Source organism: Manacus vitellinus, unplaced genomic scaffold (genome assembly GCF_001715985.3).
Source record: "Manacus vitellinus isolate BGI_N305 unplaced genomic scaffold, ASM171598v3 scaffold_5_pilon, whole genome shotgun sequence".
NCBI lineage: Eukaryota > Metazoa > Chordata > Aves > Passeriformes > Pipridae > Manacus > Manacus vitellinus.
Genome location: NW_021940682.1, coordinates 32,545,199 through 32,564,411, shown reverse-complemented (window position 1 = coordinate 32,564,411; position 19,213 = coordinate 32,545,199). Strand labels below are relative to the sequence as shown.

Genomic DNA, 19,213 nt, shown 5'->3' with positions numbered 1-19,213 from the left:
AGCCTGTGAGAGTGGCCAAAGCCCAAGCAGCCCCAGCTTGTACCACTCTCAAAGAGCCCGGCGTACGGGCTGATCTCAGTCTAGGCTCCACACCTTTGACTTGCAGAGAAATTTGGAAATGTCTTTTATTTTACATCAGAGTAGCAACAAATTTCAAATGATCAATGCCTTCTTATAAGCAAAATGATGTTTCCTTATCCAGATACAAGTAAAACTTGGGAATTTGAGACCCTTCTGCCAGATTTCTTTAAAAACATTATCCATTCCCTAATCTTGGACAGGCAGGAGGAAACAAAATGTGCTTTATATATCTGGGCAGGACCATCTTTTTTGACAATGTAGAGCAAGATTAGCATTTTACTTTTCACAGAGATTATGGTGAACAAACATGCAAGCACACTTTAATTATTTATTTATATATATATGTATTTATTCTTTCATTATTTAAAATCCAAATTTCAAGAAGTTTCTATTGAGAAATCCAAAGTTTTTAATAATACTCCAGTACAAAAACATAGTCCTTAGGATAAAAACTTCCATACTACTGCCTCCAAATAAATAAAATTACATCAGACACATTTAAATTATTCAGTAAAAAAAAAAAACAAACCAGCAATTTTTTTAATCTGAGAGTTGAAGTTAAATCAGTGCAGTACAGTTAGTCACAACCCCTTGTGGTGTTAAGTAGACTGGCGTCCTGGTAACTTCAGTGCATAACAATAGTAAATACCAGCAATTAACCATCAATACTCTCCTTCAGAAACGTGGGTCAGCATTTGCTTATCTTTAAACATGTTTATTTGCTTGATTTATATTTAGACTTGTTTAGCAGTAAGCAGACATGAATATGTTTGTCTGAGTACAGTAACTTCCCCCTCTTGGTGCTTGTATCTGCATGCCAAATAGACGAATGATAAGACTAATCTTGTAACAACCCTCTCTAAAGACAGCACCAGATGGAAAGCTGGGTACCGTATCACGTCATTTCAAGACTTCCATATGGAAACTGGGTAAATATTGTCTCATTCTGTATTTTCAGGTCAACAAACATATAACAAATAGACAGAATTTTAAGACAAAGTTATTTCTTACATAGTAGTAGGGCATATAAATACTTTGATCAGTATTTCTTTATAAATAATTATTTAAAATACTTAAATATTAATAAATAAATGTATAAAAATTCAATAGAAACCTTAAAATAAAAAAGGTGTGTCGCAAAAAGATTTGCACAGTAACTCAGTACAAAAGAACATAAGATGGCATTAGCATTTGCACTGCCTCTGAACCAGCCTTCTTTTTCTTCCTGAAGAACTTGTAGTATCCCCCAGTTTTTGTAAGACACTGAACAGCTCATTCACAGCTTTACGTTGAATTGTCGAGTCATTCACCTGTTAAAAGTGAAAAACAAATGGAACGAAAGTTATATCAAGAGCTATAATCATTTACTGATCACATCCCACAGGCTACCCTGCTACCAGAGTAAAACCGATGGACATCTGCAGTTTTCAGTTACTGTTCTACCTAATTCCTACAGCAAAGAGCCACTTTGTCACAGATTTTTGTTTTTCACTTTCTGTGCTACCTTGCAACGTGCCACAGACCAGCCATATTCTGTGAAACAGAGCTACTCTGTAGTTACAAGCAGCTAACTCCACTGGGGTATTGTCTGCAGACCTCTGCAGAGGTCAGTGGTTTGTGCCATTGGCACTTGCTCAATAAGCTTCCAAAGCCATAGAGCACACCCTAGCTGGGCACAACTTTCCTACCCAATTTCTAAACCACAAAGGCTCTGTCAATGTCAGCTCTGGCGTGCAGACTGAGTGGAGGTGCTGTCAGCACCTTTGTGCCAAACTGCAGCAAGACTCAGAGGTCTACCCCACACCGTAGACGTGCAGCAGCCCCTGCAGCTGGAAACATTAGGTTTCCCAGTGTGAAGTGAGCTAGACAAGCGTTACCATATGGGTTGCTGAAGCGCTATTGGCTTGAATCACACTCAAATCACAACTGGAAAATATAACGTGATGAGCCTTGGAGGCAAAGGAGCCTTCAGGCCTTACCTGAAGCTCTGTCAGGTTCTTGAGATATTCCATCTTCTTTGAGTCATCAGAAAGGCTTGCTTGCAAAGTGTAGAGCTCCTCAGATATGTTCTTGACATGTGCCTTTGACTGGTCAGTGGTTTTAAGGATTTTCAAGTACATGGAAACAATCTGACTCAGGATGATCCTTTTTTCATTTGTCTGTTGAAAAATACAATCAGAAGGAAAGGTCTGTGAGTGCTCATCAGCAGGAAAATGAATGAAAATCAAACACAGCATGCAGGGGTTCTCACTGCCACTTGAAACAAGATGATAAAGAAGACGTAAATCACCCCCTGGGCTTGTCTGTATCTCAGATCATTTCATGGTGCAGTACAAAGCACCTTGACCCTTATGGGAAGCATTTTTATGGGGATTTTTTTCTCATTTCCAAATTACCAAAGGGAACTCTGCTCATGCTCATTCTACCGCAGCTAATTACACTGGTTCTAGGAGCTGCTTTTTACCAAAAGAACCCTGCAAAGTGCCTAAGATGCTTTTTCATATCTGTTTCTGACTCACTTCTGTCCAGTTTGACAATTTCCCCGTAAAGATAGGTCCACCATCACCTACATCTGAACGGCTTGAGTTCTGCAACAAAGAACAAACATATCAGTTATACAAACAGTACTTATCACTAGGCAAATTTCTGTTCTCTAATCAAATAAGCAGTAAAATCCAGATTTTTGTACCACTGGCCTATAGCTAGCACAATGCTTTCACTTCTCTAAGCAGCAAATCCCATTGCATGGCTGTCTAGTATCAGAAACGGCATTAGTCTGCTTTTCAATGTTTCTCCTGCTATAGCTCACCTAAATAGAGATGCTGAACACATCTGTTTTCCCAAATGCTTTTGCTATCAACAGATGAAAATAAAAGCTCGTAAACACAGCAACTGGCTAGAAAATCATCAGGCCTGAACTTGGTATGTCTTCTGGTAAGTCAAAGTCCAGCAGTATGTAGTCATCTGCGGCCTTAAATTCATCCAGTCTTAGTAAAATCTCATATGAAAAAAGAACAAACTAATTTTGCTACAAAACTATAGTTTATAGAACTGGTGAATAGCCCAGTAGCCCACAATCAGGCATGAGTATATGCAAGATTAGTGGGATACTGAGAAGCTCATAGGGACAGCGTTTAACCATCCCATGTTAGCCACACACTGTCAGATTCTAGGAAACAAAGAGCAATACAATTCTTCTACCAAGGAAAGGCAAATTGAATCACTTCCTCTTCTGCATCTATTCTTTTTTTTCTTTTTGTATACAACAGTGACTATTTCCTTCTTTTGTCTGCTTAGTAATTTAAATACAGTGAGTGCAAAGGGAAAACTTGCAGGCTGACAGAAACCTTCTAGCCTGATTGGCTCCCCATGCTGACCACACTGCCAAACTTTGTTTTGTACTTCTGAAAGGTGGCGAGCACCTGCTGTGAACCAGAGTTTTAATGTCAGTGCAAAAACCTCACCACAGCTCAGGATGTCTTCAACAGAGTTATATATATCCTAGTGAGACTCTCTCTGGTCTATGCTAATAACAAATTTAAGATATTATAAATTTTACATCCACTTTCCGACCAATCTGCAAACACTGAAGTATCACGCTAGTCTTCACCACTTCAGAGTGGTTCTTTGACTACTGAATTTCAGCTGTCGTTTGCACAAAATTATGACAAAATCAGAGATGAAAATAGCAGCAGACTGTTGCAGTTGCTTTCGTGCATTTAAGGAAAAAACCCAACAAAAATATATGGAGAATAAAAGCTGTTAATTAGAAATAACTCTGTTATAGATCTGCTATCTCTATGACTAATCCCAGCCGAATTCAACTGTGAACTACTTTAATGCCTCCTAGATGAAGGCTGGTGAATTAACATTACAGTTATCAAGTTACCAAAACTCTACCTGAAAAGAAAGAATATCGTGCCAGATTATATTCCTATGCCAGATTATAGTCACAGATGTGGAATTGGAATGACTGGAAGATGCAAAAGAATAAGAAGTAGGAACCACCTTTGGGCAATACACTACTGCTACTAATAATAAGTAACAAAAGTGCATTTGTTGAAGCAAAAGTTCATCTCCATTTTTTTATATTGCTAACTAAAATAATAAACTCCCCAATAACATTGCTAACATAAAATTTAAAGTCAGTAAATTACGTCTAGTCTGAATTAAAGAAATATTCATACATTCTCCAAACACTGCATTAAGATTTCTTGTTATAAAATATTCCATATAATCAATTATTACCCTCTATTGGGACATACTGAGTATGTCAAGCAGTGCTCAAGTTTAGATGATATGTAAAGCACAAGCAGAAGGAGAAGAGAAATGCAGTGGAAAACTATACTTACAAAATCAGCTTTCAGTTTGTCTATATCATCTTGAAGTTGAAGCAGATTTAATCTATTTTCAACACGTCCAGAATAAATCATGACGATAGACAGAACAAACAAGCTGTAGGTTTGGAAAGTCATTTTCTTGGTGATGGTTCAGTTAAATGGCTCAGATAAGTTCTGGGAGATGTCAGTTCTAAGAGCAGTGTACTTCAACTTCTAATAGGTTAAGCCTTCTATTAGAAGAAAGTAGACGAATGAACTTCATCTGCCTGTCAGTGGTATTTATACCTGGTCTTGAAATTTTTTTATTTCGTCATCACAGGCTGTGTATATTTAGACAAGATAGTGTTAGATAAGAACCCTTCATTTTTGGCTGAACAAGGGAATCCCTCGAAAGCACCTTTGTTAAAGCATGGTCCTGGAAAAAATTTCAGTGGTTCGTCAATGGGTAACATTTACGTGGCAGATTCTGAAGTTTCTTTTACACGTGGTTGGGGAAAGGGGGGAAATTATGGTACTGATAGAGTAGTATGCATTGTGGCTCAAGCATATTCATACATGCTATCTGAAAAAAAAATCGTATGTTGTGGTTAAAGGGTCAGTATAACAGTCAACTCATTTCTGGTGTTCTTTTAAAGTAACCACTGAGATTGCCATGGCATTCTTCAGAGCCACTTAGAGATTTAAACATTCTTCCTACTACTGTCCTTTTGGAAACACTGTTTGCATTCTTTCCATGGTCTAAAATGTATTTCTGCTGCTTTCTCATTCTTCACCTGCAGATTCAAAATAAACTCAGGGGAAATGAAGTTCTAGCATGGATGAAATGATGTGTCATATTAAATTCCTCTATGGTTGTCTACTCTGGGAGAATATTTAGTACTTAAGACATTAATTTCTGCTTGGCAATAGTAAAGTTCCCCACCTTCCCATTCATTTGCACTAATGTGTGTAGGATATGAAAGACACGAAAGAAATAAGCCCAGGTGAAGAAGACAGACAGGATAATGTCCTCGTACATACAGAACCCTGAAACAACTGTATTAATGATAGCTGAGGAAAATGTTTCCATATGTTTAAATGCTGCTTTGATGGATGTAATCAGATAAGAGCTTACTCTGAAGAGTCTTATGAACAAATCAGATAATTTTAGGGTGTAGTATATTAATGCAGGGTAGGCAGGAGCAGAAAAGGGAAAGAAAGAAAGAGTCTACAGGGAAAAAGAAAAAAAAGTAGACCAGGAAGAGGGCACTTGCAGGCTCAGTTCATACAGGTGAAGTGAAAGATATCTGTAGTTTGTAAGAAACAGATGAGAATTAAACTGGCCCCCAACAGATATATTTGAACTCTTCAGCACAGCTCTACATGGCTCTTAGGTATTCCTTGCAAGAAACTCTCCTGTTCCCCAGCAACTCCTCCTATTTCAGCAAATGACCACTAATGCCATTAAATATTTTTCATCTGCAGTTTGAAAGAGGACTTCCATCTGTGGAAGAGATCTAGGCTACTAGAACCATTGCGAACAGGGAATTGCCATTTTGCAGGGACAAGAAGCAAATTTCACCAACAATCGCAGGCCCAAAAGCTGAATGCTACATCTCTCTGGGAACAGCAGCATAGACAGATGGGACATATCTCACAACAGGTACAGTGGTACTGCACAACAATTAGGGCTGTAATATGCTTGGGATAGTAGCACTATGCAACACACATCTTGTTTTAGTTTAAGAAGTTAAAACTGATTAAGCAATAACTTGATTGCTGGAAGTGTTGACATGAAGGTAAGGTGATAATTCAAGGATGCTTCAAAGATCTGTAAATAAATGCAAAGTTAACATGCCCACCCATGGCAGAGGGGTTGAACTAGATGATCTTCAAAAGTCCCTTCCAACCCAAACCATTTTGATTGTATCATTCTATGCTAGAAATCAGAATCATAGAATCATTTAGTTTGGAAAATACCCTTAAATCATTGAGTGCAATTGCTAATCTAGCACTACTAAGTCCATCACTAAACCAAGTTCCCAAGCACCACATCTACATGTCTTTTAAATACCTCCAAGGATGGCTATAAAATGGTGGTCCCACCAAGATTCAAAGTGGACTTACAGGTCAAATTGAACTCACAAACATCAGTCCACTGAACAGACCTACAGGTAATGTTGAAACATCTGGATTGCTATGCAAGGCAAGCAGAGTCAAATGACATATTATGGCACAGCTACATGTAGTTTCATACATACAGGAAAATAAAGCATATTTTACAAGAGGGGGCACATACTGAGGTTCAATGACTGGCCACGAGTCTATAGAGCAATTCTTTGGCAAAGTGTTGGAAGAGATGTTAAGAGGTAGAGGGAAACTGATTCTAGTTACATACGGCACTCTTTATGCTGTCAGAAACACACGGCTAGAAGGGAGACTGGGTCATCAAGCCCAATTTTTGCCTAATTTGGCAAAAAGGGCTTAATTTGAGCAGTGCTTTTCTGTTGAATTACTGGAGAGTGTGTAAAGAAGAGCTGCAAGCAGTGAGTTTGGGAAGAGATTCATTACTCAAACACCTCGATGTTCTTAACATGTTGAGGACAAAAGACAACACAACTGAACACAATGAATTGCTGTAATTACCCAGCCAGGCAGAAGATTCCAGGAACTGATATATTAAGTCAGTAATACTGCCCTCTACAGAGAACTATTCGCCCAGAGCGACTGTGCTGGATTAGACTGCCTGGCTAAATCTGTCAGACATGCATCTCATCCAGAGCAGGCTGTATCTCTCCAGTGACCCCTCTTTCATCTGACACTGCTACTAAACTTCTAAGAATAACAGGGGGGTGAAGTATCAGAAAGAAATTATTTTTCCAACTCAGCTTTTGTAGATGCTGAGTTTTGGGGGGTTATATGGCTAATTTGATCACTAAATCTCCTCACATTTCAGGAGGTCACTGCCACGCATCCAATTTTGCAGGTAAGAAAATAGAAGGACAGAGCAATGGTATCATTCATGATCATTCAGCATCTAGAAAAGGCAAATCTAGGAACAAAATAGGGTGTCCCAGTCCCATTCTGGTCCTTTGCCTACTCTGCAGTGCTACAAGTATTATATCATAAACTGAGGCAAGAAATTAAGCAAAGAACAAAGAAACCCATGACATCAAGCTCTGTCACACTATCTTCTGAGTGCAGGTTTGACTTCTAGGTACACTCCTGCCTGTAGAGGCTACATTCAGGCCTTTTCCTTATCTCCACATTCAAATTATCACATAAAGTATTGAATGTTCTGTGATAAATCATCAGCTGGACAGAAATGTATTTTAATAGATAAATTTAGGATCCCTTTTCCAAATCCCTTACATTTGAATAAATGGTGTCATGTTAATGTTGACATATTTGTCCCATAGGGTTCTCTCCTGTTGACACACAATAGCACATCTCTGCAAATCGTTTTGAAATTAGGCAACAGCCTAGAGCAGACGGTCAGAACATGAGAGTCCTTGAGTCCTACGGATCCTATGTATCTTCCAACCCTGTTTTGCTACCTATTCCACCCAGAAGTGATAAACCAGGTCACCATTGCCCAGTGTATGTTTTGTTGCCCAAGAACTGTGAAGTGTCAGATTGAAGAGAAGGCCCAGGTTTAGATGGGTCCTCTGCTCTACCTTTCCTGAGAATAAGTGGGGTTACAAACAACACAGGGGAGGATCCTGAAAATATCTGCCCTTTATGACACAAAGCCAAGGGCATAAGAGTTTCCGATATTTTATTTGTGCTCCTTAGCAGATATCTACTGAGTGCATGCTGGAGAGGATTGAACACCCAGCACTAACACAAGCTCTTTGTCTGAGCACTACTCCTAATCCAGCTGAAAGAGATGTCTGAATAGTATTGAAAAGTCCCGTGTTGCATAGAATTGACGTGGTCCTCATGTATGACTTCATGGTCACAGCTGGACCATCATCTCTTCCAAACACAGCATGAAATGAAACTAAGGCATTTTTTCATTTTTCTGCCTGGAAGTCATCTGACTCTTCATGCAAAGCAGAGGTTTCACACCCTTCTGTTCATGCAACACCTTAAACCAAATACCCAATGATGGCCTTGCAAAGTCATGTCAAATTTCACCATGACCACTGATTACAGTTTTTTCCCTTTCATTTTTTGTTTTATGCATACTCCTCAGGGTGCTGACAGAGTGGTTAGTAAGCAACTGCCCATGCTAGTTCAGCAGAACCCCACCAGACTTTATTTCTCTAAAATTTAGTGACTTCCTCTATTACCACTGCCCAAAGGAAGCAGCTCATGGTTGGAAAACCCTCTCTGAGTTGTTCTGACTTTATATCACACTTCACCTCTTAGTCTCCCTTTCTCATAAAGCAACAAACTCCTTTGGTTCCTCCTTCACAGTGCTGGGGAGGAGGGGTGAAGGGCAGGTGTTGGCACACTTGAGGGTGTTAAGCGATGAAAACCTTGCCTACACCTTGTACCACTGCTATGTAATTACTAAGCGTTGTCATTCATGTTACTACTTTCTGCAAAGCCTTGATAATCAGGCTTCATGACTAGGGGGGACTAAGAGGACTTACAAGAAAGCCAGCAAGGGACTTTTTGCAAGAGCATGTAGTCATAGGACAAGGGGAAATGCCTTCAAAGTGACAGAGGGAAGGTTTATACTAGGTATTAGGATGAAATTCTTTACTGTGAGGGTGGTGAGATGTTGTAACATGTGGCCCAGAGAAGTTGTGGATTCCCCATCCCTGGAAATCTTCAAGACCAGGTTAGATGGGTCTCTGAACAATGTGGTCTAGTGTAAGGTTCTCTGCCCATGGCAGAAGGGTTGGAACTAGGTGATCTTTAAAATCCCTTCCAACCCAAATAATTTTATTATTCTATGACTTTGCAACTGATCCTTGCAAACACATTGTAATACTGTCATTTTCCCATTTTTCCTACAGCAAAAAGAAAAAAACAAATGAACAAAAAAACTCCCCCCACAAAAACACAACCCCCCCCCAAAACAATAAAAACAAACCCCCCCACACACCACTACCAACAACAAAACTAAAACTAAAACTAAAAAAAAAGCAACCCACCACTCTCCTACAAATAATTATATGCTTCATCAGTACTACACATCATGAAGAATGTAGTTATCTATTCCTTGTGACCACTGAATCTCTGTGATTTAAAGCATGTTTCCAATGATCAGTAGGGATAATGTTGGCAGAAAACATCTACTGTGTCTTGTAAGAATAAGCTTCCAGGGCAAAGGGAAGTTCTGAAATGCTCAAAATTACCTGTTTTGACAATTTTCTAAACAAAACGCTGTATTTTGCCCATTCCAAGGACTTTTTGGAGATTATATTGTTTTAGAGTATTGAAAAAACAGTTTGTACCACCTGAAATGTGACACGAGGAAGACCCTTTGGTCTCCATTACATACTCCCGTCTGCATGCAACTGGCAATGTGAAAGTGCTTATTAATGATCCCTCTTTCCAGTAACAAAATTGCTCACACACATTAGCTGTTGAGTCTTACAATGAAAGGGAAGAGGAAATAACACTCAGTGATGTTAGACAGATGTCAAGATAGGTAATGAGCTGATGGGTGCAAAGTGATTGGAGTGAAAGTTCAAAATTATTAAAATCATGGTACCTTGACTGACACAAGCCATCTGTTTTGTAGTTCCCTTAAGTTTTTTAATTTGGTAAACTCATGCAGGATGGAAAAAAGTATACAGATTGGGAAAACCTTTCCCCATCAAACATTAATTATTGATTTCTGAATTATCAAGAGGAACTAACTACCTCCCTCATGGTCTGGGTACTCATCCATGCTGTAAGTAGGACTTTAAGCTTTGGCTTTGCTCGAGAACAAGAGGATAGCCATGAATAGCTGTTCTGGGCTGGCCTTTCTCCAACACTATTGTGGACTTTTTGGTAATTCTTAGCTGTATGACTATCAGCTCTATATTGTCTAGAGACTCCAGAAATAGCATATTATGATATTCAGGACACATGTTAAAACAATTTTCTGGAGAGTATAGAGATGATAACAAATATTTTTCTCAGAACATCTGTCCTTATTAATAGCTGTTAATGTCCCTGTTTATAAAATCGGCATAATGCTGTCTTCTATTCCTTTCCTTGAAAGACTGTTCAACTGACATATGAATCTGGAAAGAGGGACCTGTAACATACATTTTCTCATTGCTGATTGTGTATGGAATGCAACATGTAATGGAGACCAAATATTCCTTCTTATTTCTTGTGCCATATTTCAGGTTGGTACAAACCAGTTTTCCAAATCTCAAAAAATACACAGTCTGCATGAATGAATGTTATAGGAACTATAAGCTAATAGTGGGAGCTAACCATGAGAAAGGCAGGTGCAATTCTGAAATACTATTTTTCTTGTAGTAAAGTATGGAAAATAATGATGGCATTGTAGAAGACAGTGGTGGACAAACATGGTGTGTGTTTTTACTCTAGGATTCTACTGTTTAGAATCTTTCCACGTATTCAACTCCTGATTAAAATCTATTGCCCATAAAATAGGATAAAATTCCAAATCTTATTCATATTTAGTTTGAGTCCATATCAATGTAAAAGCAGTACAACTGTTGGCACAGCAGCAACCCGAAGTATGGTTGGTATTATAAAACACACCACCTGTGCTATAACCACAGAGTGTCTACAGGTTTTTCTGCACAAAATCTTCCATTTTCACAAGATCTTCATTTTTCCATGAGGAATAAAATACTATTGATAGTTTTCTCCTTTCAGCACCATAATATCCTTTGAAGGTACTGCTGATTCTGAGCATTTTATCATGGATCTTACAGTATTTGTTTCCACTTTAAAACCTCAGCTTCTTGTCTTAAGTGATTTCATGAATTGCAGGGTTTATTTTAGAGTTTTGGTGTTGGGATTTTTTTCTAATCACTTTTTAATCATCATGGTTGCAGGGAAAATATGGAAAACAAGAACTTCTAAAAGCAGAATAAAGCAAATAGAAAAAGATATGATTTAAACATAATAGTTTCAGTGTTCTTTCATAAGATCTTTGAAATACTTTTTCTAATTTTTCAAAATCTGGATATTCTATGATTCCATAATAGCCCTGCTCTTCATAAGAGAAGCATGCTAGTATTTCCATAACCTTTTCCACAAATATTTCCATGAGTTTTAAGGTAGTATTTTAATGCACTTTGAGAGAGTTAATTCATTAAGAAAACAATTCCACTGTAACTTCGTATGTTGTCTGTGGTTCTGACTTTCTGATGTTTCCTGTGAATATATATGCATATGTCTATGTTTGCTGTATATTAATAGATAGAAAAAATATCACATGTATTGTTCACAGTGTCTTTCCCCAATTCCTGCTAAATGAGTGTATATTTTCCTCTATACTTTAGTAACGCTCCATACCGAGACCTCTGGTATTTTCACACAGAGGTCTACTATTCAGTTTCATTTTCAAAGGATCAGATCCACCTTTGAAAGAAGCAAGAAGCCATCTGAACTTCCCTATCCAAGTATGTGTGATAATACCCCATGGCTCTTTTTCAAAAGATTTTTAAAGAGAGAAGACCAAAGGATGCTAATCTTGGATCAGCTGTTGATTTCTGTATGTGCTAGGTCAGTCCATTGACCTCATCAGAGGCCAGCATGCAACTTCATGAAATAGCACAAACTCTGCTGAAAATTCATTGCAAATTGATAACATTGGAAATCATAGCCCTCAATCAACCTAATACTTTGCATACACTGTCAATACTAAATCAAAATGGTATTTTCAGACCATCAACCTGTCAGTGAGCCAGCCCTGCTCATATTACTCTCATTATGTTTGTAGAATTTTCTCCACTTGTTGGGTTTTGTGATTCATTCCTTCTCCTTACACTGATTTTCTGTGCTGTTGGCTTTTATTTGCATTGGAGCTTTTTGGTCTAGTTTTTAGCAAGGAATTGAAGCGCCATTCGAGTTTCCATTTTACAGTTGCATTTGTTTTCACAGTTTAAGTACTTTATCATACAGACATTTATTGTTAGAAATTAATATTTGTATTTAAATTTGGAAGAAAACAGATTTGAAAGCAATGCTGTGATGCTTTAATTTCTTATTGAATATTTCAAGTTGAAATGTGATCATGGGGGGGAATCTGATAATTTCCATGTTATTCCCTACAAAATTTATAATAATTATAACATATGTATGTGCAAACACAAGTGTGTGGGTGTGGGCACCTGTTGGTTGTAAGTCAATGATGTGTTTAAAGCATCAGTAAGAAAATATCCATTAAGTGTTTGAAACCAGCCTACAGAGTGGGCATTTTCTGTCACAACCGTTTGGAAACATGCATAGGACATTTCCTAGAAGAAATCTACTGCGTGGTGCAATCTTCTCTTCTAAAACAGTCCAAGAGACAGTTTGGTGGGGATTCCCCTTACCCACCATTCTCTTTAGTGCCATTCATGATTGTGTGACTCAGCAAGCTAGTCATTTTTACTCACAGAAAAAAAGCAAATCAGATCTCAGGTTTGGTCCTACCTGTTTTCGTCCAGCCTCCAGAACACGTACGAGAACACCAGAAAGTCGGGCATACAAGAAATTCATCGACGGATAACATTTTACTTAGAACAGAACTTCATGAGAGGAGTCTGCTTGAGAAGACTTTCCAGTTAGATTCCAAATTTAAAGTGAAAGGAGAAATACGCAAGACCTTTGCTTTTTAGTAGTTAAAAAATGAAGAAGGTACTTCACACCCTAAGAACATTTCCTCTTCATCTCCACAGGAAATAAGGCTGCCTGTAGAAAAGCTACTGTGAGTCAAGCGTAGATGCACTTTATTTTAAAGTTGTGTATCTTCCTTTTTCAAAGGCCTGGACTAACAACTGTGAAGTGCTCTGAAAGAACACCCTCTAATCCTCTTAAGGCAATGTAAAGATTGAACTAGCTAGTAATAACTATTTTTAAATGAAAAAACAAACAAGCAAACAAAAAACCAAACCAAAAACACAAAAACAAGAAAGGAGAGAACAAGATTTCCGTTGCTTTTTTGAAGAGTCTAATGAGTATCTGACCCCGAACTAAAATAAAGCAAGTTTTTAAAAAGATAGTAAAGCAAACAGATATTTTGTTTCCAAAACTACGAAGACATTATTTTCAAAAATAACAAAATACAGTCTCAAGTAGCATACTTTAAAGTAATCAAAATGTAGGTACTGTGGCAGGTTAGGTTGCTAATCTTTTTTCCTAAGGAAATGAGACTTAGGCAGTTTTTTTAGATGTTAATTCCTTCCTCGTCAGTAACTTCTGAGTGAAGTCAGCTGTTTCTTTCAAATTTGAGAGGCTCAAAAGTCTCAGAGCAAATTAAACTCCTGCCACCTTCATTAAATTTGACAGCTAAGCAACAGCGAGATTGCTCTACTAATGAGGGGCTGTACGAGCATCTGGACAGATAGCACGGGCCACTTGGATGATAAAAGAAGAAAAATAAAATACTGAAGTAAAAATGTTGTGGTCCTGAGCGAGCCAGAGCTAAGAATAGTGCATGTGAAAAGAATGACAAGATCAAGCTGGAAAGCCGCTTGAAGCATGTTCTTTGTGACTGAAGGCAGTCACATGGGCATGTGTGGTATGTGTGGGGATAACAAACACCTGGCCTGGCTTGATAGCTCAGACTCGTATTCTGTATATATATGGGGTAATAAAGTTACAAGTTAGTTCTGCCTGGACAAAGTCTGTCTCAGCATGGATTCATTCACTGCAAAGGGCCATAGTATTTTAAATTCTATATGAGTCAGTTACCATAAAGGGGGGAATAGGTTTCCTAGCACCATTGTTTGGTTGTTGTGAAAGAGTATTAATTTTATCTATTGTTTGAGAGTTATTAATATCTAGGAAAGTCTATATGGCAATTACAAAAAACTTCCAAAACTTATAAAAGAGAGTTGTGAAAGGAATTTTCCCCTCCCACTTAAACTAATCTTACTGTTTCATATTAATGCGTAAAGGGCTCTAGACTCTTACTTCATCCTTCTATATCTCTGGTTTGCCACATCAGCCTATTCTGTGTATATATGTGCAGTAAAATTGAAGGAGAAACTGTATATGTGTCACGACAGCTATTGTTGGTTTATTCTAATCTAGTTAGTGTGGATATCTGTAGCAGAGGAGCCGTGACACACCAGGTTTTAGCTGTGGTGGTCTACCTCTGTCTCCATGTGCACAGGTAAAGTACAACAGCCCTTTCACAGCTTCGCATAAGTAAATATACAAATTGAGTTTCAACTTCAAAGGGCTCGCAATTCAGGCACACCAGCTCTGGTTTCCATCAGTGCACTTGAACTGCTCTCACCTTTCCATGAGATAATTTCCTTTAGGAAAACCAGAAATTCTGGTACAATAGTTGCTAAAAAAAATTACCGAAGACGTTTCCGACTGGCTTATAATTTTTTTCCTGCCCATATAAGTTAAAATGACATATCAGTGAGACACTCTATGTTAGTATGCCAATTGTTCTACACATGGCAACTTAAAACAAGTCTCCTGATCACCACTCACTGAAATTTGAGTTGCATTTGGGAGCACTCTTGGAGTCTCCAAAAATTAGTTCCTTTCAGATAAAATAAATCTGGTAAATGTTTTCAGAAACTCTCTTGGTGTTCTCCAATTGTTAACATGAGCTCAGGCCACAGGACCAGAGTAGAGCTAGTTCAAAATAATCTCAAACACAATCTGGAAGTTGGGTCCTCAATGCCAATTTTTTTAACTTACTAATCTGCTCCTATAGTATTGCACATTTTGCTAATGAAGACATAAGTTATCTTGCAACAATTCCTAATCTTACCTGAAATGTTTAAGAACCCAACATGAATGGTTTAAGAAATGGAAAACATGAAATTAAAATAATGTTTACACTAGATTTTGAATCAGAATAATCAAGTAGACAGACATGTGTACAGAAATAAATATTGATGGAAGAAGCAATTAAATATTTGAAGGAAGTCATAGATCTTCTCATGCACAGGTAAACATGGAAAACTCTTAAAAAACTCTAATTTCTGGCATTGCAGCTTGAAATGCACTCAAAGGAGGCTCTGGTGGGATGCATCAGTTCCTCCTCTGCTTCCAAGGAAGTCTTTGCAGGAACTGTCAAGGAGTCAGCAATAAAGAAGTGTTGATTAGGTGAAGAGGAATGCATTCACATTTTCTAGTCACCTCAAATCAGAAGGTTATACTTTACTGATATTCACAGGCTTAGGAAGTCTGTAGGACTTGTAGCAACTCCAGAACTGTTGCTGAAATAATGAAAATGAAATAGGGAAGTAGCAGACATGCCTGAAGTACAGACAAAAAAGTTTTGGAAGAGTAGAAGTAAAAGCTGGGATGATGAAGAAATTTTTATGTCACAGAAAGAACTAAAAGTCAGAACGTCTGAAGGAATATCTTGGAGTAAAAAAAAAAAATGGGTCTGGATAAAATATCATTCCTCTGCAGTCATATAAAATATCCGCTATCCAGTCCCCTGGTTGGATAAAGATGAATTATAATAAAATACAGTATGACTGAGAAGGTAAGTATTACTGGGGAAGATGTTATTATGGTATGTGCTAATTCTCTTAAGGCTGGATGTTGTCACATGAGTTGTAACTTTTCAGTTAAATAATTATGTTTTAATTTCAAAAAGAAACATTTTGACAAGTTTCTAATTAGAAGGAATTAATCAATGGGCCAGAAGGTAAAGATAAATATGAAGCAAGACCAGGGTTTCTGAAGTCATAAGTACAAAATTCTTTAGAATTTACCCTAAAAGTACAGAAATAAAATACGACAGACAGGACTGAGGTCTGCTGATGAGAACCTGGAAGTACTGGTGGACAGCAGAATGGAAGTGGATTTCATCTTTACAGCAGCAAAGGCAAAATGTATCCTGGGTTGCATCAGCAGAACTGCAGCCAGTGGGTCATGGGATGTTTTTTTCTCCCATTTTGCTTGGCACTTCTCAGTCCACACCCAGTATAGTGCACCCAGCTTAGTCTCCCCAGTAGAGACTCACCCAGTATAGTCTCCCCAGCTCAAGAGAGACACTGAAAAGTGGGAGAAGGTTCTACCAATGGCCTCTAATATGATTAGAGGGTTGAAGATCTCTGCTTATGAAGAAAGACTGAAGGAATTGTGTTTGTCCGGCCACAAGACAAGAAGGTTCAGGGGTATCTAATTACAGTTTTCCACTACCCAAAGGGTAATTACAAAGAAGATGGAGGTATTCTTTTTACACAGATGCGTGATGAATGGATAGGGTGCAACAGGCTCAAGTTGCCTCAGGAGGATCTTCAGCATAAGAAAATGTCAGAGTGGGTTTCCCAAAGAAGTGGCGGAACTCGGCTTCAAGTATTCAACACTGGGTTTGACAGGGTCCTTAGATAACTTAATCCACTCACAGCAGAAGGTTGGACCAGGGCTCCTAGGCTTTTTTTGATACTATTCTGATGAGAGCAGCCAACCCAACCACTTCCTCAGGAACCACAAAAGGATAGAAGGGCCCTGAAGGACAGAGAAGAGGCCTGATCAGCAGTGACAAATGCCTCTCAGGTGTCAAAAAGGGGCGTGAACTAACTTCCCAAATTCACAACAAATCAGCCCATGTAAAAACAGAAGTCATCATAATGAAAACAAGAGGAGCATAAGGAAAGAAGTGAGGTTGATGCAGATTAAGAGTGGGCTGGATGTTGTATACATTCAAACCCCAAATTAAATAGACAATTCATGTCAATTTTTAATAAGAACAGGGACATTAAGAAGCATTGGTGAATGTAATAGGTGAGAAAGATTATTTTGAGATTTATTGAAATAAAACACAGAAGTAAAGTCAAGATGACTGAAGGCAACAGGAATGGAAACAATCTCCTCTAAGGCAGAAACATGAGCAGGAAGATAGAGTTAAAGGTTCTCCCATCAAGGAAACAAACTGAACAAATGGGCACATAAAATTGCAGTTGCATTAGAGAGAAATTTTAATCCATCCATTAAAGATTGGTAGCATTTTCAGATTGGAGAACACGAAGTGTAATAGCTGTCATTAAGAAAGGGAGAAATGACAAGCAAGGCAGAAAAAGATATGTTGTCTGACAAGAGTGGTATGCAAAGCTTTAGAACAAATTATGAAATAATGAACCACTAAAGACAAGGAGGGGAAAGCATGGGTTCAATCAAAGGCAAACTGAAGTGAGAAGAATTTGGTTTACTCAAGGATGGAATTAATAAAATAGGGAGATATGTGATTGTGTGTCAGTCAGGGTGTGTGGCTTATAGTCAGAAGAAGCTGGGAGGACACTCTTTGGAGAAGGATAACAATTCCATGGTGCCATCACTCATCCCAGGCACCATCAAGGCAATGCTGCAATAGAAGTGGATGCTGTGAATGTTAACTGGGTAAGGTGTTTCCAGAAGATTGAGGAAGGGAGCAATGCCAATGTACAGTTTTGTGTTAATCCAGTGCTATAGATTAGTTCAAGCTAGAAATGGTCCAGAAAACAAGTAGAAAGCTCCTGTTTTATAGAAGTCTAGAAGAGTTTGCCTTGTTCAACTTCAGATAAATAAAAGCTGAGAAAAAAATCTAATTGTTATCTGAACTACATTAGAGTGGGTAAACGGCAAATTCAGTAAGTGATGTAAGCTAACAGAATAAACTGATATAGAGAAAATGTCTATAAACTGTCTGTGAGAAAATTTAGACCAGAAATTAAAGACTTCTGGCAATGAGTGTGAAGCTTTGCAACAGCCTTTCCAAGAAAACAAAGAAGGGTTCATAGGTACAAAACTTCACGTTATCTCATTCCAACCCTGTGCTCGGTATCTGGAGGATGTAACTTATAAAGAAACTTAGACATTTCTTTTACAGTACTTAAAAGTACAAACTGGTCATTTGTACCAGTTGGTCTGGTGAATGGCTGTCTTATTTCAGCTGGTTAGCTAGTTTCAGGCTAATTGAATTTCCTGATTTTAATACTGAAGAGTATAACGTTGCTGTGCTTTCTTCTGTCTTACCAAAGAAACATAGTGTATCTTATGAAGTCAATTCTGTAGATGAACTACAATCTGGTTGATTTTTTTATCTTCCCTCTCATGAGTGGGATTGAACTGATCTCTTTAGTGTCTTGTACCAGAGGGCACATTTTCTTATGACTCTTCCTTAAATCCTTTGCAGTATTCCAATGTTTCAAAGAAACGAAAAACTGGAGCAGAATATCAATAGTGAAACCACATGCAGAAATTACTGCATTCTGTTTCTTCTCAGTAGTCGTCACTCATGGGTGAGTTGAGCACCTATGTTCACTTTATTTGCCATACTACAACGCATGCAGTTTATAACAATCCTTCAGGTTTTTTACACTCAGTGAAACACTTATTCTGGAGTTGAGGTCTGGGAAACTCTTTAATAGATTGCAGTTATCCAGTACATTAGTGTGGCCTCCTCCCTTCCTTCTATAAAACCTCCCCCAAAGAGTCACTTGTTTTTTCTCTATGCAGAAGAATAAGCACCAGAATCTTGCTTCCCATGATCTGAAACCAGATTGTGCTGAACTTATCTATCAGTTGAGTATGATTCATGTCAGAAAGATGCTTGCCTCAATTACCTTTTGGTATCAGCAGACCTTTTCAGGAGTACAGGGCATGCAAGCCCATGTTGCTGGTCTCAGAGAGGCAAATTCACTGACTCAGATTGCAGCTCTGCACCTGATGCTACACCCCCTTTTTGTGTCCTTTTGCAACCCTGCAATTTCTCCAAA

The 19,213-nt window shown here is 38.2% G+C and overlaps 1 protein-coding gene across 1 annotated transcript; it reads right to left on the bottom strand.

The window, feature by feature from the left end:
• Positions 1–1,265: 1,265 nt before the first annotated feature.
• On the bottom strand, positions 1,266–4,556 carry IFNG (interferon gamma). Its single transcript, XM_008926519.1, has 4 exons — positions 4,434–4,556; positions 2,601–2,669; positions 2,061–2,240; positions 1,266–1,391 (listed from the first exon to the last, which is right to left on the bottom strand). Exons 1-4 carry the CDS (start codon positions 4,554–4,556, stop codon positions 1,266–1,268), a joined length of 498 nt encoding a protein of 165 aa, XP_008924767.1.
• Between the last annotated feature and the right edge of the window lie 14,657 nt (positions 4,557–19,213).